Source organism: Sus scrofa, chromosome 13 (assembly GCF_000003025.6).
Source record: "Sus scrofa isolate TJ Tabasco breed Duroc chromosome 13, Sscrofa11.1, whole genome shotgun sequence".
In the NCBI taxonomy this organism is placed as follows: Eukaryota; Metazoa; Chordata; class Mammalia; order Artiodactyla; family Suidae; genus Sus; species Sus scrofa.
In genome coordinates this window covers 141,269,927-141,290,553 of record NC_010455.5, presented here as the reverse complement: position 1 = coordinate 141,290,553, position 20,627 = coordinate 141,269,927, and the positions used below count along the sequence as shown (strand labels likewise).

The following is a 20,627-nucleotide window of genomic DNA, read 5'->3' as shown; positions in this document are numbered from 1 at the left end:
AACTTACATTCACATAAAAATCTGTAAAAAAAAAAAAAATGTTCACAGTAGCTACAAGCTGGAAACAACCCAAATATCCTTCACATTCTTCAGTGAGTAAACTTTTCCACAAACTGTGGTATATATGTCCCATGAAATCCTACTCAGCAATAAAAAGGAATGAACTATGATACATGCAACAACTGGGATGGATCTCAAGAAAGTTATGCTGATCAAACAAACAAACAAAAAAAAATCCAATCCTCAAATGTCACATATTGCATGATTCCACTCATGTCGCATTCTTAAAAATCAATAATTAAGAGAGATGGAGAACAGATCAGGGACTTGGGGAGGAAAGAGTTGGCTACGACTATAAATGAAAAGCTCAAGAAATCCTGTATCCTGACTGTAGTGGTAGCCACATGAATCTACCCAAGTGACAAAACTGCACAGAACTAAATGCACACATGCACATACAGAGAGTCACACACACACACACACACACACACAAGTGCATTTACAATGTTGAAATCTGAATTATATTAATGGATTGTATCCATATCAACATGTGATCCTGTATAACACTTATGCAAGATATTACCATTTGGAAAAATTAGGTGAAGGGTATATGGGAATCTGTTATTTCTTAAAGACTGCATCTAACTATATAATTATCTCAAAATAAAAAGTTAAGGGAATAATCCAATATATATCAAGAGCTACAATTATGACCATAACTTTCCAAATTGAAACTTGACAACTTCAGGTCAGAAACCATCATCCATCTACTCCATATCCACGTCAGGCACACACTAGTTGACAGTGGATAGGATAGGAAACACGAAAATAGCTCAATGTGTGAAAAGAACTATTACATCTTAGCCATACATGTGACAGACAGACTCAAATTTCTAATGATAAGGATAAAGGTAAGTACATTTTGGAGTACTATATGCTCATTCAAATTGCTATGAATACTATTCAACAGAATGGAAAATGCTTATAGCATTGGAGCACTAAATAAAAAATCATATATTCATAGGTATATGATAATTAATGACAACTTGTTTTTTATATGAATAAACTTTTATTGAATTTTAGATAATTAGAAAGAATAAAGAAATGCAAGATAAATGCTTTCTAAACAACATCTGATAGTATCATCTTTTCTGTCATGGTATTTTCACTTTTCTTTATAAAAAGTATAGACATTCATTTGTTTAAATTTTTACAAAGTCAAGAACCATCAAACAGAAAAAAAATAAGCAATGCTAAAGTAAATTCAACTTTCCATCAATATTGGAATGGTTGCAATGGTTAGGTTCTGAGCTTAGCCCTCTTGGAAACATAGCATATGCAGCAGCTGTGGGTTTCCACTATCCAAGTAAGTCTGAAAACCAGGAGGCCACTCCCTGGGACTATTATGCTTGCCAGGAAAGAGGGCAAAAAACATACAGGGAAGAGGGAGTGAGAGACAACACTAGGGAAAGAAAAGATGCTCTTATCGAATCACGGCGTCAGTATTATAAATAATCTGAGAAACGAATCTGAGAAGAAATCACTTGTGTGTTGCTTAAAGTGTGATTAAGGCGAGAGAGTCACCAACACAAGCATGGCCAGATCTATGCAGCACAAAATAGAGCGGGGAGTTTGCAAGTCACCTGGTAAACTCCAAGGCTAGGTAATTAATCACCAAGAGTCTCTTTATAGTGGTGTTAAATGCATTTGGGCAAAATTGCAACCCTGAGCTGTGACAAATACAGGGCAGACCTTCCTGGGAGCTTATGTGAAGACATCCCTTTTGTCTCAGTTTTATCTCATTTGCACAACTGTTTATTCTGAAAAAAACAAAAAAAAAAACCCAAAAAAGCAAAGCAGGTTCTTCCCTGCATGTACCAACCTAGTAACTTGACTTGTCAAACAAGGAAAAAGTTACCTATCGCAGTACAAGAGGCATGGGGGGCTGCCCTCATTAAGAGTAGCCTGGTGTGACAGCAAGGGAGGCTGGACAGCCCTGCTCTAAGAGGCTGCCAGGAATTCCCTTCCACCCACCTCCTGCTCCTGTGCTGCTGGCAGGTCCCAGGTCTTTGTGATGGGCCTTCTGCCCTGCCAGGCTCAAGGAACACACTCACTGAATGTGGTATTAACAACAGTCTTTTCTTTCCTAACCCAATGCCTCTCATATATTAAAAAAAAAAGAAAAAAAAGGTTTCCTTTTAAAAATATTTTCCCAGGAAATAATGGACAGTAATTTTCATGGACCTATAACAGACCCTAGAAAAACAGAGACAGGCAATAATCTGTCAATACAGCAATATTCCAAATATGAAATTCATGGTCCAGGAAGAGATAAATAAATAAATATGAAGGGGCTTCTCAAAGCAGTTTCTAGTTTTCCCCCATTCCTTACTGAATTCTGTTGGTGTAAAAAGTTTTGATTCTATGATACAAGAGCCAGTCCTGTCAGGACCAAGGTTCACCATTTATGCCATTCAGCCCCAACGCAAAGAAGGGGTGGGAGAGGCACAACATACCACAGGGTTGCTCAGTGTTTTTTCTAAAGATGCCTATCTTTTAAAATAATTTCATCATTTAAACTCCATCTGGCACTTTAGTCTCTTGAAAAATTATTATGTTAGGCATGAATTAAAAAACAAGCCCATCGGGACTGCAGTTTGGGTTTTAAATACTGTTCTGCTCGTATACCTTTTTCCTTGGCTTGGCACATCAGTGAGATCCAGCTTTTTGAATAGAATCCTGGGACAGCTTGGGTGGAGGAACAGTCTTCATGCTGGAGCACTCCAGTTCATCGTACGCATCTTGGTGACCAGGTCACAGCACCACCTCCTCCTTTGTGCTTTTTATCACCGTCAGGAGAATGTCCCCCAGCGCTCCACCACCCCAGCCTCCCCCTGGCACGGGTACCTTCTTTGCTTCTCTTTACACAATGCATCCGCAGTCCTATACCAGGGACCCGGCCCGACTCTGGGCTGGCACCATGACAGGGACAGCGCCAATGCGCTCTAGGGTTGCTTGGCTGATGGTGCAGGAGTGTGGGGGCTGAGGCCGGGGCTTCCTGCTGACTGAGCCATTGCTCCTGGACATGGCCTGTGGTGATGACCCTCTGTTGGCTGTCACCACCACGGTCTTGTGTGGGGTTGGGCCCAGATGGCTCCCGTTGGCGTAGATGGATGGTACGCTGGCATTGCCTGGGTGGAAAGAGAAAGACTGGCGCAAGTCACTGAAGTGGTTGAACGACTCGGTGTTCCTGTGCACTTTGGGATTGTTGCTCCAGTAGCGACTGTTGTAGGTATTGGAAGAGGTCAATGTGTTGTTCTCCGAGGAGGATATCTCGGTGTGAAAAGCTTTGGCAGAAGAAGAACATTTAGGTGGAAGGTCATCCTCTCTGAAAAGGAACAAAAAATAAAGTTGTTGTAAGGATTTACTTGAGGTTCATCCTACCCTCCTGCTCAGGACCCTTTCTTCTCATGTTTGGACTAACATGTCTGTGAAATTCAAGTCCTCAGAACAGACCACCCTATCAGGAGAGCAAAGAAGGCAGTCCTGGTGGCCTTGGCTTTGACATTCATTCCCTTCAGGACAATACTTAGGAAAAATTCTCCTTCAGCATCTCAGTCTCTGAGGGTAAAAAAAAAGTAGTACCAAATCTCTCGAAGACTGTGTCTTCCGAAAAAACTGAAAAACACTTGCGGGTGTGGGGCTCGTTGCTGTAAAACAGCTAGGAAACCAAACTATGGATGTGGGAACCTCAAGAAACTATTAGAGCTGACCTGATTTTACTGCACTTTAGGGTTTGAGAAACTGCTATGGTGTAGCGATGAGAGGTTTTCTCAGTAATCTTACACTGGGACAAACTCTGTCCCTGCATACAGTCCACACCCTTATGAATTACAAGAGGCTAAGGGCAGTCATTAAGTTAAGATGTTTACTAATTCGTTTAACATTTACTGAGTACCAGGCATTCTACTGGATGTTTCCTGTGAAAAAGGCACAGCTCCTCTACCCAAGAAGCCCATGCAGTCACATGAAGGTAATAATAATGCAAGGACATCTGCAAGTCTGTAAGTTTGGACAAGGGCCTAAGTTATGTGAGGAGATGATGCCTGGACTAGTCTGGAACCAGATCAAGAATGTGCTGAAGAGATGGATGAAAAGGGAAGGTGGGTCCAGGAAGAGGGTGGAAGCTACAGGAAAGGCTCTGAGGCATGAGAGAAGATAAAAGAGACTGGACCACAAAGTGATCAGGGAAGTGGTGAGAGATAAAACCAGGGAAGCAGGTGTGTCAGCTCCTAAAGGGCTGTGTAGGTCATGTTAAGTAGACTGGAGTCATTAAAGCATTTTCAATAAGGACACTGATGTGATGCCATTGGAGACTGTGCCTGGCCCACATCTGCACAATAAGCCAAGGGTCATTTTTCTTTAAAGATCATTTTGACATTGTTTTCTTAAGATGTTCATATTTTTGACCAAGCCATTTTCACACCATGCCACAGTGCTCTGGTCTATGTATAGGTGGTGTTCTTTCTTGCTTTATGTTCTCATCATTTACACACACACACACATGTATTTTTTTAGGGCTGCACCTGCAGCATATGGAGGTTCCCAGGCTAAGGGTCTAATTGGATCTGTAGTTGCCGGCCTATGCCACGGTCACAGTGACACCAGATCTGAAGTGCATCCGTGACCTACACCACAGCTCACGGCAACGCCGGATCCTTAACCCTCTGAGTGAAGCCAGGGATCAAACCCACAACCTCATGGTTCCTAGTTAGATGTGTTTCTGTTGTGCCACGACGGGAACTCATGTTCTCATCATTTATAAATGCCAGTATTAAGACACATGTTCTAAACTAGCTTTTATACTAGGGCAATCACCTAACACCACCACCACGGAGATATGGAGTAATTCTTCACTTTTCCTCCAGGTTGGGCACATGCTAGACTCCCCACTCCACTCCTTCCATGATCCAGGAAATAAAGCTGAATAGTACCATGATGAAGACTGATAAAACATACAAGAAAATATCATTTGGCCACTTTAACTGTCTTGGCCATCACAGTCATTCGATTAGCAAAAAAAAAATCTCACCTGTCAAAATGAATAGAAATACAGACATTGGCTATACAGGATAAATTATACGACACACAAACCTTATTTCATTAGGAATTTCTTCTTCCTCCTCCTCTTTATTTTTGCTTCTCCAGTAAAAGAATGCCCCTAAAATTAGTGCAATGCAAAAAATGATAATAACTGCACCAGTGCCAATGGCTCCAGCAATTAGTCCAATGCTCCTGGGCTGAGCTGCAAAATATATTTAAGGTATATTTAAAGAAAAAAAGGAGAGAAAGAGAGAGATACAGAATATGCTCATACAACTTCATAAGCAAGATAAGACTCCTGGAGAATCTTCCTAAAATGTACAAAATTGCCTACAGTATCATATCCGTTTAAAGTTAAACCCCCCTTAACTTTCTGTATCCCCTTGGCTAGTACTATCACACAGTAAGCTCACAAACATTTACTGAATGAATGAACCACTACATGACACACAGCTGTAGGAGAGCCATGACCAGGGCAGAGCAGGAAAAATGGTCCCTGACTGCCTCTGTGACCCACCCCAAATGAAGCCAGCAAGCAGTGAGATAACTTGTCACCTCCTCACAGCCACATCATTCCCTTTTGCAAGTGGAATTCAAACAACCCCGACTTCTCAACTAAAGAGAAAGTTTCTGTATTGCTTATGTGTGACCAGGGCACCCAATATTTAAGCAGATATAAGGGATCAGAAGAAAATACAGGAAGGTCTTGCCATGACCATAAGATCATTACAAATTTTTCTATATCTATAGCACTACACAGTCAGAACTGATTTGATTCTAATGATTCTGAGAAGACATTTTACCATAAAGAACAAGTCATACTGCTGAGGCTAAAAAGTATGCTAATACATTTATTAAATATTTTCAATAATGTTAAAACTCAAAGAACTTTTAAATCTTCAAACAACCTAAACACAACTAAGCAGAACTCTTCACTCCCTGGTTTAATGAAGATCTTGGCATTTTAGACCCAGACCAGACTTCAGAATTTTACATACTTACGAGAAATAACCTGAAGATCCAAAAGACAGGTGCTGGTCCCAATGGCATTAGAAGCCACGCACTGGTACAAACCTGAAGACAGGGCACTGATGTTCCGGATGGTGACTGTTCCCTGGACTTGGTCTGTCACACAAACAATAGTTGAGTGAGGATTTAGGAAAGAAAAGAGAAAACCAAAGAGACCAATGAAAGACTATAAAAAGTGATCAACAGTGAAGAGCTATCAGTACATGTACTGAGAGAGATTTTTTGGTTCATGAATGTTAAAGACTAAAATCATAACATAATATTAAAGACCCAGAGCTAAGGGCTTAACAACTTAACCTACAGATTAATGTGAGGTCCTAAATGTGGGAGGCCTTCCTTGAGGAAATGTTGGCTAATGCCTATTTTCGAGCATTAACAATTAGAGACACCAAATTTTTTTTTTTTTTGTCTTTTTTGTCTTTTAGGGCCACACATGCAGCATACGGAGGTTCCCAGGCTAGGGATTGAATCAGAACTACAGCTGCCAGCCTACGCCAAAGCCACAGCAACATGGGATCCGAGCCACGTCTGTGACCTACACCACAGCTCACAGAAATGCCAGATCGTTAACCCACTGAGCGAGGCCAGGGATCGAACCTGAATCATGGATACTAATCAGGTTCATTAACCACTAAGCCACGACAGGAACTCCAAGAGACACCAAATCTTAATTGAGGAAATGCAGTAACATAAAGATGAAGTAAAACATTATAATAATGTTCATATTTGAAGTCATCATTACATGATGGAAAATACATTCACTCCGTGATCAAGCATGTAAGACTGTTACTCCTGACCAACAGCTATTATACCCATTTGTGGAAGTCCAGCTTCTCCAAGAAGTGGACACCAAGGACTTCCATTGTGGCTCACAAGAAGTGGACACCAAGGCAAGCAAGAGGCTAACTGGAGGCAATGCCAGTAAAGGAAATAGGGAGAAAGCAGGCAGAAACTCCAGTGCAGGTCCAGCCCCTGGGACAGGGAAAGGGGCAGAAGGAGGGGAGCGCCTGAGAGCACACAGCAGTGTTATGGGAGTTTCCATCAGGCTGCTGGGGGAGTCCTGGAGCCCAAGTCACTTCACCGGCATCTCATGCCTTGAGGAGCAGACCTGGACTAGCAGCCTCACTGTGCCCAGTGACTGGGTGGGAGCTGCCTGAGCAAAGCTCAGCTTGGGTGGGAAGCAGTAGTGGCTACAGGTTGAAGGCACTTGGGCTGTCAGTCCATCACATTCCCCACAGCAGGACATCTGGGCAGTGTATTTTTAGTGGAACATCTGGGCGGTGTGTTTTCAAAGTGACCACACTGATATTACCAAGAAATATTACAGCGGTTCCCATTTTAGTAATTTGTCAACATTAGGATATTTATTCCTTTTAAACAAAATGTAAGTAACTTATAATGATAATTAAAAAAAAAGTTAACAGTTACTACTATATGCCAAGAACTGGCTAGGCTTTTTTTTTTTTTTTTTTTTTTGTCTTTTTGTCTGTTGTTGTTGTTGTTGTTGTTGCTATTTCTTGGGCCGCTCCCGCGGCATATGGAGGTTCCCAGGCTAGGGGTCGAATCGGAGCTGTAGCCACCGGCCTACGCCAGAGCCACAGCAACGTGGGATCCGAGCCGCATCTGCAACCTACACCACAGCTCACGGCAACGCCGGATCATTAACCCACTGAGCAAGGGCAGGGACCGAACCCGCAACCTCATGGTTCCTAGTCGGATTCGTTAACCACTGCGCCACGACGGGAACTCCTGGCTAGGCTTTTTATTATCTCAAGCTTTACGATGACTCTCAGAAGTATTATTATTAATCCTATTGAACAGATAAGGAAACTGAGGCTTTAGATGAGTAATAAGATGACAAAGGAATTGAATGGGGGAGTGGGGGCTGTCTTAGCTCTAAGCTCAGGGCTTCACTGCCTCTCTCAGGCAGAACCTAACACACTTAGTCACCTCAACCACTCTAAGAGCATTGAATCTAGGAGCAAGTGGAAAAGTCCCCTGATGGCAAATTTCTGGCACAAAATCATGTAATCCCAGGGCAACAGCTGTGGCCATCTCTAAGCTGTGCTGAATTTTTACATGAAACTAAGGTTGAATGACCTGGTTTTGCTGGCAACCTTCATTTCTATTTAGATCAAAAGCAGTCATTTAACAAATAAATATTTATTGAGCATCTTTCTGTGTGCTGAACAATTTCTGAGGATGGTGATACAATGACAAGACAAACCAGCACTGCACCTTAATGGCACAAGTAGGCAAGAATTCACAATAAATGGGCTAAGTGCCAGCACTAGAGGATACAGGGTGTCGAGGACACATAACTGGGCATCTAACGAGGATGAGCAAATTCTGAAAGACCCCAAACATCAACATCCCTCAGGGTTATCACTCTGCCTTCTAACACAATAGAGTGGGTAACATTAGGACACGACTCTGAATCATCAAACACACACTGAAATTTACATCAATATTCAGGCCAGGGAAAGGAGTTTTGTTTTTTTTTGCTTCTATTTTTATTTTTTTTTAATGGAAACATTCAATTAATTAATTAATTAATTTTCTTACCGCTGTACCTGCAGCATGTGGAAGTTCCCAGACAAGGGGTCGAACCGGAGCTGGAGCTGGGGCCTACGCCACAGCCATGGCAACACCGGATCTGAGCTGCACCTGTGACCTACACCATAGATTGCGGCAATGATGGATCCTTAACCTACTGAGGCGAAGCCAGGGATTGAACCCACATCCTCACAGAGACAATGTCGGGTCCTTAACCGGATGAGCCACAATGGGAACTCCTTAACGGAAGCATTTAAATAGCCAACTCCATATTATGTGGATATCTTACATATTCAGAACACAATGCTTGATGGACATTTGGATTGTAGTGTACATAACCCAGGTCAATATACTTGGTGGTTATTTGGTTCACACTTGCATGTTATTTCCTTTTCCTTAAAAATAAACAACCCTGGGGAGTTCTCTTGCGGCACAGTGGGTTAAGAATCCAATGTGGTCACTGCAACAGCTAGGGTCACTGCTGTGGCACAGGTCTGATCCCTGGCCAGGAACTTCCACATGCCAGGGGTAGAGCCACAAAACAAACAAACAGCTCTGATGGCTACCAATGTGTGGGGCTTTTCAGTGAGTTCACTCAGATAACTTGGCCAGCCTGGAGGGAAATTGTTTTCTCCTCCTCCGTGCTCTGCTTGATTTCCTGCGCCTTCATTAAATGTCCTTCCTATGTGCTGCCCCACACCCGATATTCTCTAGTGCTAGAGCTTACCCCATTCATTGTGATTTCTTGCCTACCTGTCTCACTAAGAGACTGAGTTTGTCCTGTTCATCACTTCATCACCATGGTCAGAAATCACCCAGCACACAGAGAGGTGGGCAATAAATAAATAAACGGGCCATCTTCTCTGAAGGGTCTATTGTGTACCCTGTGCACTGTGCTAAGAGTCTTGTTTAATCTTATAAACCTTAAGTTTATGTCCCCTACTTTTCAAAGATGAAAAAGCTCAGAGAAGCTATGTAATTTGTCCAAGATCACATAATACACAAACAGCAGCATATAAAACCAGGTCTGTCCATGTCCAACGCTCGTAATCACCAGACATATACTTGGCTTTCCAGAAGGTATTTAAAACTACAATATTCAGTGGGGTGCCTCTATAGGCTGTTTCTTAACCTCGCAATGTTCCGGTATTAAACCAGCCCATCTGCCTAACTCCACCTTCAATACCTTACCACATGTCACCATGCATACTTACACCATGGTCTCTGGGCAACTAATTCCACAGTTTCACACACTGTGTTGTTGTTTTCCTAAATCCTGAAATTCTAGAAATTTGATCAGCTCACACCAAACCCGTGATTTTGTTGACGTTTTTTACATAGAGAGAATTTGGGAAGTTTTTAACAGCTTACCTAAGCAGCATTCTGCCATGCAGAAAGAGGTAAACTTTAAAGATTCTTGCTGTAAAAAGTTATTTTTAAAAGATGAAGTCACTGTTCTTCCCTTTGCCTCTGCAGACACCAACACCACAAGCAGAGTGATTTAAGAAAGTGCTCTTCACTGAGGCTGACATATGACATAGCACATGCCGCAGCTAACACAGAAGGGAATCAGGGGATAGGACAAATGCATTGCAAAGAGGGGACAGAGCCAGAAACAGAACAGCACTGCTCTTGTAGCCAAAGCAACACAGAGCTGAGCGCACCTCTGCAGCGAGCACCAGTCTGCTCCCAGACATTTCACAAACAAGATGGCCAGTTCCTTGGTCTGTCACTTCATCTGGTCTGCTCTGGCACAGAGTAATTTGTTGAGATGAAGGTAGAGAATAAATACTCTTCTGATCTTTCTTCTTTTAAAGAGTAAGTCCAACGGTGTGGACCTACAGTTTGGAAAGCAACAAACTCCATCACCGCCCCCCGCCCCCACCCCGCCCCATACTCTGTTTCAGTTCATAGCAACACTGAATTCCACGCAAGCTGCATACCTGGACCAGAAAACCCTACAGAAATTTAGACAGAAATAAACACAAGTGCACATTTCCACTTCCATCCTCTCTCCTTAGTTACAGAACCACCCCCCTGCTGTCTAGGGGATGGCACGCTGGCTAAGGATGTGTGTTCTGGACTCAGATGGCCTGGTGTGGAACCTGCTCTATCACTTACTAGCGAGGTGGTCATGAATGTGTCACCTCTTCCTAGCATCTGTTTTTGTTTCCCCATGTGTGACATGGAACTGCCAACATGCCTCTGAGTCACGGGTTACTCTAAGGACAGGTGTTGCAGATAACAAGCTCAGCACAGCGCCTGGCAAGGCTTCCATGGGTAAATGCCCTCCTGACATTGCTTGAGAAAACTTTTTATTAATCATAGGAAAACTTGATCAAGAAACTGGGAAAATGCTGAATGTCTTCCAAATTCCCATAAATACTAATACTCAGGATTTGAGGTTGAGAGATTATAATTCCTAAATTAAACTACTCCATATTTTATATGATTTGTGCATTTTTAAATAAAAATGAGTGGCCATAAACATAAACAGTGAGTCATTTCCTACATAAAAGTTTCACAAGTATTCTGTAGGAAAAAAAAATAAGGAATTCATAGTTTATTGTTATTTGAGCCAATATATTATGGCATACTATGTATTCAATAATTTCCAAAAAATGATCACAATCAGATACAAACATTTGATGATAAAGAACAGTAAAATGGGAACATTAACACCGAATAAATGCCAAATTAAAATCTATTCAAAAATTCAAAGGTAGTATCACAAATACTTACTATTTAAACTCTGTCATTCCAAAAGGAAGTTTAAAAACACTATGCAGCATTAAGTGCACTACGCAATAGTCTTTTTTTAATGATTTTTATTTTTTCCATTATAGATGGTGTACAGTGTTCTGTCAATTTTATACTGTATAGCAAAGTGACCCAGTCACACATACATATATACATTCTTTTCTCACATTATCTTCCATCATGTTCCATCATAAGTGACTAGATATAGTTTCTAGTGCTATACAACAGGATCTCATTGTTTATCCATTCCAAAGGCAATAGTCTGCATCTATTAACCCCTGATTCCCAGTCCAATAGTCTTCATCTTTGTTTTATGCCCAATTTTCCAGACATAGAAAATTTAACATCCTTTTGTGTTGATGTTGGTTGAGTTAAGATGGAGATGGAGAGGGGATACAGCGAGTATTTTCCCCATTAAGAGAATATTCTAAGCAACTTCGAGGCAGATGTGAGGACACACGCTACTTCATATTTAACAGTGAAAATACTTGGCTTTTTCATCCTGATTTTCATTCTGCCCTTGAAATAGATATTACTTTTGCCAACTTAGATTTTAAGTCCATTTCTGCTTTCACATCAATGTATTTTATAGCAACACTCCCATCTACTTCTCTTTGCATTCTGTTATTAAAGTATTTACAAATAACAGTAATCCACAGCAAATACTTCAACATGAGAAAACACCAGTAAACATTACTGGGGGATTTCTGAATAACACAAGGTTTGAATTTCCTGGTATTAACAACATTGCATAGAATCACGCATCAAAATTCTAAGTCAAGGATTTTGCTTCAAAAAATTTGTTATTTATTGGAATACCACTCATGGCATTTGTATAAAATATGTAAATATACACAGATAAACATACTAATATTTATTTCCAAGAATGACTCACCAATGGCAACAGACCAAGTCATGAATACAAACTCATAGCATGACAACAGCTACGACCATGTCTGATTAGATTGTGACTACTTTTCTCCTATATATTTCTGTCTAGGTTCCCAGAAATGTTGACTCTGAAAGGTTTTGCTTCTAACTTGACATAAGTAGATTCTTTTAGGTCAGTACGTCTCTACACTGATTGTTAAGCTTTAATTATCAAGGGAAAATGGCACTTGGTGCTCAAGGAATGGTGCCTATTACCATTAACATTATTTCAGTCCCCATCTAGAGGTCCCGAAGGACCACTAACTCACTACTTTCCTAAACAAATCTCTAAGTAAATCTTTTCTAATAGTTACATTTATTCAAGGGCCTAAGACGGAAATGTGAGTTAACTCTGACCCTTCTTTGAGCCCCAGTGTACTGTCAAGCTCCATGTCTTGTGGGTTCTGGCTTCCATCTCTCTTGAATCCCACCCTGTCCCCCCATCCCTCCTCTATCCTGATCAGTAGGTCCTTAATTCAGACCCTCTTAACTTCTTGGTGGAGCTATTATCAAAGCCTCCTATCTGTGAGCTGGCTGCCAATCTCTCACCCTAACTGCTGAGGCTGTTTCTAAAATACAGATCTGGATATCTTCCAAACACATATACATATTTTTTTAAATAAAGTCTATTATTTTCACCTGTCAGCTCCTGTGGGGATAGAGAAAGGCTGAAGACCCACCCAGGCAAAGCAGGTTAAGATAAATGTTTGACCTGCAGGGACTCTAGGCTTAGCCTACAGCCACTCTGGTGGACTTGGCTTTGGGCCTGAGATCTTGGCTTTTAAGGCTAGTCAATACCCACAGTCTCAAATATAATATCCAAATTCCTTGAATGTTATACAATGACTTTCACAATCTAGACTGAACCTGCCAACCTCCTCTCTGGCCAAACCTCCATAAATCTTCATGTCAGCTTCATAGATCTTCTCATTTTAAAATGTCAAAATTGTTAGCGTGTGTGGGATCAAGACAGTAGAGTAGGAGGCCTGGGTTCACCCACTCAGAAACACATCAAAACTACAACTACATAGAGAATAAATCTCACTGAAATCAACCTGGGGATTAGCAAGATGACTCTTCTACATGCAAGGCTGTAAAGAAAGAGCCACAGAGTCTGGGAGGAAGGGAGGAGAAGAAATCTTCTCAGGACCCTTATCTCTAGCAGGGGACACAGAAGAGAAGGAGTACCACAGGCTCAGGATCCTCCATGGGGAACAAGGGGTTTGAGCCACATATTAGGCAGCCCAGCTCTGGGACACAACACCAGGAAAATGAGCCCCCTTAGCTGGTGTGAAAGCCAGTGGGGTTAACCAGAGAGCCGTAAGAAACCAAGACTCTACTCTTGAAGAGCATGTGCACAAGCTTGCTTGCTCCCAGTCACAGCGTAAAGGCAGCAGACTGGAAGCTGCATGGGGCTCTGGCCAGCCTGCCAGGAACACCCCAGCATGCTCCCCACCCAGCAGCAGCTGCCTGCTCCAGCCACTCTTGTTCCAGACTTGTTCTCCACTAAGGCAGAGGCTGCTATTGCCAACAATCATGCACACACTTTGAGAGAAAAGAACTTGCTCTGACCCCAGCCCTGCCTCTGACCAGGGCAAAGACAGCCATTTTCAATTAATGCTCTGGTACACACACTCAGGGCAGAGACTGACATCCCATGAGCATGTGTTCTGCACACACCTGGGAGGAAGCCAGCCCATTAGTGTGGAACCAATACCTCTAGCCCCAACCCAGCCTCTAACCAAGGTGTTCACAGTGAGGAAAAAGTGAAAGCAGCAAAGAGTGCAGTCTTAAACACCTTCAGGTCCTAGATATACCCCAAACCAAGGTTGAGACTTCCAGCACATCTGCTCCAGCCTTTGTAGCCCTTATCCCACCCTAAGAGGTTAGTGATGGCCACTGAGCACGGGAGAAGCTCCACCTCACACGTGGCTCTGGTTCTAGCCCCTCCATCTCCAGCTCTACCTTCCATCAAGCTGACAGCTGCCAGCAAACCAAGGTGAAGAGGCAGCTCTCCCACCAAAGCCACTGGGCACACACAGACTGTACAGGGACATTCCCACACAAGGACACACTTTCAAGACTGGAATAGGTGACTATTTCATCTAGTTTCATAAAGACAGAGAAAGTTAAGTAAAATAAGAAGAAAAAGGAATATGTTTCAAACTAAAGAACAAGAAAAACCTGGAAAAAATCCTAATGAAACAGAGATAAATAATTTACCTGATAACTAGTTCAAAGCAATAATAATAAATGCTAACTGAAGTTGGTAAAAGAATAGATGAACATAGTGAAAGCTTAATAAAGAACTAGAAAATATGTAAAAGAACATGACACAGCAGAAGAATATAGTAACTGAAAAGAAAAATATACTAGAGGAAAGCAACAGCAGATAAAGTGATAGAGAAGAACACATAAGTGATTTGGAAGACACAATAATGGAAATCACCCAATCAGAACAGCAAAAAGAAAAACAAATTTTAAAAATGAGAATACTTAAGGGACCTCAAGGACAACATCAAGTATACTAAATAAACTGTACTATAGGGATCCCAGAAATGAGAGAAAAAGAGATAGAAAATGTATTTGATGAAATTACAACTGAAAACCTCCTTAACTTGAAAAAAGAAACAGATATACAAGTACAGGAAGCATAGAGAGTCCCAAACAAGAAGAATCCTAAGAGACTCACACCAAGATATAACATAACTAAAATGGCAAAAGTTAAAAGACAAGTGAATTTCATCAAGCTGCATGATACAAAATCAACACACAGAGATCTGCTTCCTTTCTATACACCAATAATTAACTATCAGAAAAAGAAAACATGAAAACAATCCCACTTACATCTGCAGCAAAAAAATCAAATACCTAGGTGTAAACTTATCCAAAGAGATGAAAGACCTATAATCAGAAAACTATAATGTAATGATGAAGGAAACTAAAGATGACACAAAAGATATGGAAAAATATCCCAGGTTGATGGATTGGAAGAACTAATATTGTAAAATGTCCATACTACCCAAAGTAAACTACAGATTTAATGCAATCCCTATCGAAATAGCTATGACACTTTTCACAGCACTTAAACAAATAATCCTAAAATTTATATGGAACCACCAAAGACTCTGAATAGTCAAAGCAATCTTAAGGAGAAAAAAACCGCAAAGCTGGAGGTATAATCCTCCCTGATTTCAGACAAGACTACAAAGCTACCATAGCAAAACAGTATGGTAGTGGCACAAAATACTGACACATAGATAAATGAAATAGAGAACCCAGAAATAATCCCATGCATGTATGGGTCAATTAATCTACAACAAAGGAGACAAAATATACAATTAGAATAAGTCACTTCAATGAGTGATGCTGGGAAAACTGGACAGCTACATGTAAAAGAATAAAATTAGAACATTTTCTCAAACTATACATACAAAAATAAATTCAACATGAATTAAAGATGTAAATGTAAAACTGAAAACCATAAAACTCTTAAAACAAAGGCAATACACTTTTACATAAGTCTTAACAACATTTTTTTGGATCTATCTCCTTGGGCAATGGAAACAAAAGCAAAAATAAACAAATGGGATCTAATTAAACTTAAAAGCTTTTACATAGTGAAGGAAACCACAGATAAAATGAAAAAACTACTGAATGGAAAAAGATACCTGCAAATGCTATGTCTGGTAATGGGTTAATATCCAAAATATATAAATAGCTTATGCATCTCAATACTAAAAAAGCCAACAACCTAATTAAAAACTAGGCAGAAGACCAGACTAGACATTTTTCCAAAGAAGACATACAGATGGCCAACAGGCACATGAAAAGAAGTTCAACTTTGCTAGTCAGCAGGGAAATGCAAATCAAAAGCACAATGAGCTATCACCTCATACCTGTCAGATAGCTATTGTAAAAAAGACAACAAATAATAAATGTTGACAAGGATACAGAGAAAAAGGCACCCTGTATACTGTTAGTGGAAATGTAAATTTTTATACCTACTACAGAAAACAGTATGGAGGCTCCTCAAAAAACTCAAAATAGAACTACCATATGATCCGGTCATTCTAATGCTGGGTAAATATTCAAAGAAAATGAAAACATAAATTCAAAAAAATACATGCACCCCAATGTTCATAGCAACATTGTTTACAATAGCCAAAATATGGAAGCAACCTAAATGTCCATCAACAGATGAATGGAACAACACACACACAATGGAATATTACTCAGCCATTAAAAAGAATGAAATTCTTTCATCTGCAACAACATAGATGGTCCAGGAGGGTATTATACTTAGTGAGATTAGTCACAGAGATACGAAAACTTTATGTTTTCACTTATATGTGGAATGTAAAAAATAAAACAAATGAATGAATGTAACAAAATAGAAACAGACTCATAGATAAAGAGAACAAACTAGTGGGTTACCAGGGGGAGAGTGGTAGGGAAGAGGGAAAGTTAGACGAGATTAAGAGATTCAAAATACTAGGTATAAAATAAATAAGACATAATTATGTGATGTACGACACAGGGAATGTAGCCAGTATATTATAACAACCTTAAACGGAATGTAATCTATAAAAATATCAAATCACTATGTTGGATACCTGAAACTAACATAACACTGTAAATCAACTGTACTTCAATACAAAATAGTCAAACTTTTACACTTGCAAGATTTTGCATGCATGAGTCTCTGTATCGATGACTACCCTTTTACCTGATAAAACTTTTACTCATCCTTTAAGATCTTTTTCATTCAGGAACTGTTTTCCTTATAAAGTCCTTCTTAGACTCTTCAGGGAAAACTAATACTCTCATCTTTTTAATTTTATAGCACTATAAACATTTTTATAGTGTTAAATATGCAGCACTATAGTTATCTCTTTATATCTGCCTCTAGAATGGAGATATGTCTCTTTACATTTCTCTATGTTTCCCAACACTCTACCCTGAAGTAGTTGCACAGAATAAAGGCTGTGTCTGTGTGTGTGAACCTAAACACAAACAAATATTTAAAGAATGGGCAATTATATAAACAAATGAATATACTTATGATATTCATTCATATTTAATTTTTTTCAGAAGAGGGAGAACTGAACACTGAATGGAAACAGTTTCTTTATGTCTGAGGATAAAGCAAAGGGGAAACCTTTCTTCATTCAGAATAACATCTGGATCAAGAAGAAATAAGCACCTATTTATTCTACAACATAAGTGGCTGAAAAAAATTTTCTGCTGCCTGTGAGAGAGTAATGGAACCACTCTCACTGGGAAGGGATTGGCAGTGGGAGTTCAAGAAAGAGGACCAAGATTCCTGAGACTTCCAGCTGGCAGGAGAATAGGAGTGCTTTCAATCATTGGACTTTAAGCAGACCTGGTATCCTCTCTGGGCCTCAATCTTTTCCCCTATCCCACAATAGTGTTGGGCTTCAGTGATAGTTAGAATGCTCCATTTATTATCTCCACACCAAGTTTTGCACAGAGTTCTCAAGCAAGCAGTTAATCATCTCTCTTCACCATATTAAATTAGGAAAGGATGAGGACAACAGAAGAATCCTTAGGAACCATGAAGGAATAATGTACAATTTATAAAGAACACTGAAATGGGAGCTCCCATCGTAGCTCAGCGGAAACAAATCTGTCTAGGATCCATGAGGGAGGGAAAGAAGGAAGTAAGGAAGGAGAGAAGGAAGTCTCAGATCACCTCCCCATCTTTCAGTCAGCTGACTAGCAACCTTGATCCCATTTGCAGCCCTAACTATCCTTACCATGTGACAACAAACTCATGGGCTTAGGAGGAGCCCTCCCTCTGCCACCCACAATCTGTCATCATCTATTAGCACACATGCCATTTTATCCCTTCATAGAGACGCAAAGACTGCGTGCAATACTCATACAGCTAGAACCCTTGCTAATTTAAGAGTTCTAGACTAACCCTGCTGAATCATTCCACAAACACCTTCTAGAACTTTGTAGTGTTAACATTTTATTTTTTAAAAACACTGTTCTTGAAGGAAATTTCAGATGGCTCCAAAAGTATAAACCAGAAAAATATCTTTACTTTGATTAAAAAATAAATAATAAAAGCATGATAGCTCTTTCAGGTTCACAAAGGGTTTGATATGTATTATAAGCATATTTCAGGGCTTATTCCAAAAAGCTTTACTCCGAAGGCTCCTGTAGGTATAATTCATAGGCAGGTTAACCCGTGGTTACACTTCCATTAAGTTAATTCTACTTTATCTCAAAAGAGTGAGTTTTTCGTGAAATTCTCAAGGTCTCTCTTCAGTTAACCAAAGATATCTGAACTCTGTCTCAACTGTCACTGTTTTCCAATAAAAATAAATATGACATTTTAATTCTGAAAAGAAGAAGGAAAGAGAAAGAAAGAAAGAAAGAAAGAGAGAAAGAAAGAAAGAAAGAAAGAAAGAAAGAAAGAAAGAAAGAAAGAAAGAAAGAAGGAAAGGAAGGAAGGAATTGGAGTTCCCACTGTGGCACAGCAGGTTAGGATCCAGTGTTGTCTCTGCAGCAGCTTGGGTGGCTGCAGAGGTGTGGGTTCAATCCCCAGCCCAGCACAGGGGGTTAAGGATCTGGCATTGCCACAGCTGTGGCTTGGATTTGATCCCTGGCCCAGGAACTTCCATATGCTGTGAGTATGGTCAAAAAAAAATTAATTAATTTATGTATATCCATGGTCACAAGCAATATAAATGAGTTCAATCAATCAAAGTAAAAGTGCTCTCAGATTGTAGACTGGAAACCAAACTAGGTCCAGACATGCTATTTACAAGATAAACACCTACAACATAAAGCATGGAAACCTGAGAGTAAATGAACCATAAAAGAGAAACATAACTAAGAATTAACCAAAGAAAGCAACTACAGGGATTTTAATAACAGTGAATAATACAAAAACACATATTAGGAGTTCCCATTGTGGCTTGGTGGTAACAAACCCAACTAGTATCCATGAGCATGTGGATCTCTGACCCTGCTCAGTGGGTTAGGGATCTGGTGTTGCCATGAGCTGTGGTGTAGGTTGCAGATGTGGCTCAGATCCCACCTTCCTGTGGCTGTGGAGTAGGCTGGCAACTATAGCTCCAATTCAACCCTTAGCCTGGGAACTTCCACATGCCATAGGTGTGGCTCTAAAAAAATGTATATTAAACTTAGAGAATCAGTGAGATATAGCAATCTATAAGCACATGACAGAAGCTCAAGGTAAGTTAAAAAAAGGCTTAAATAACCAATCCACAATCCTACTATGTGATTTTTAAACAAATCTCTCTCATAAAATACTAGCTGAAATAGATAAAATATTGGTAAAGATATACAATATTTGAATAACACAATTAACAAATATACATTTTAAAAATATATATCTCCATCCTAGCTGCTGTACGTGGACATAACAGCTCCAACGATTCTCTGCTTTGCTCACTCCACGCCAAACACACTGGCGTCTTTGCTGTCCATCTGAAACACCAAGCACACTGCCTCAGGGCCTCCATATAGCTGTTCCCTCTGCCCAAAATGCTCTCCACCCACCCCCATCCACATGCCTCATTCCTTTATCATCTTCAAATCTTTGCTGGAATATCATCTTCTCAATGAGCTTTACCTTAAGAACCTTTTTCAAATTTCAGCTCCTTGTGCCTCAACTAATCCATTGTACCTTTATCTATTTTTTCCCCAATGAATTTATCACTTTGTAAGCATCTCTACAACTTACGGATTTATTATGTTCAACCTCCACCCACTAGAATATAAGCTCTACAGCGGAATGATTTCTGTTCACTGATGTATCTCCAACCCCTAGAACAGTGTCTGGAACCTAGTAGGTGTCCAATAAATATCTGTTTAATGAACAGATGAAGAACAGAAATTAAAACATATATATAAGAAGATAAATAAAATCAAAAGCTTGGTTTAGGCAGGACTGATCAAAAACATAAAGATAAAAAGGACAAACAGAATTAGGAATGAAAAGGGTGTAAATGAAGAAAACTTTTTTTTTTTTGGTCTGTCTTTTTAGGGTTGCACCCATGGCATATGGAAATTCCCAGGCTAGGGATGAGTCAGAGCTGTAGTTGCCAGCCCACGCCTCAGCCACAGCAACATCAGATCTCAGCCAATTCTACAACCTACACCACAGATGATGGCAATGCTGGATCCTTAATCCACTGAGCAAGGCCAGGGTTAGAACCCGTGTCTTTATGGATACTAGTCAGGCTGAT

At 40.3% G+C, this 20,627-nt stretch overlaps 1 protein-coding gene across 2 annotated transcripts in view; it reads right to left on the bottom strand.

The window, feature by feature from the left end:
* IGSF11 (immunoglobulin superfamily member 11) overlaps positions 1,050 to 20,627 on the bottom strand; it is a 141,016-nt gene continuing 121,438 nt past the window's right edge. Inside the window, exons 5-7 of one of the 2 annotated variants that reach the window (XM_013982416.2) lie at positions 6,106 to 6,228; positions 5,155 to 5,305; positions 1,050 to 3,388 (exon numbers count right to left, since the gene is read on the bottom strand). In XM_013982416.2, coding sequence (XP_013837870.2) covers positions 2,944 to 3,388; positions 5,155 to 5,305; positions 6,106 to 6,228 — 719 coding nt within the window. In that variant the 3' untranslated portion in view covers positions 1,050 to 2,943. The remainder of the gene's footprint in view (positions 3,389 to 5,154; positions 5,306 to 6,105; positions 6,229 to 20,627) is intronic. The other variant, XM_021070331.1, reaches the window with a different exon arrangement.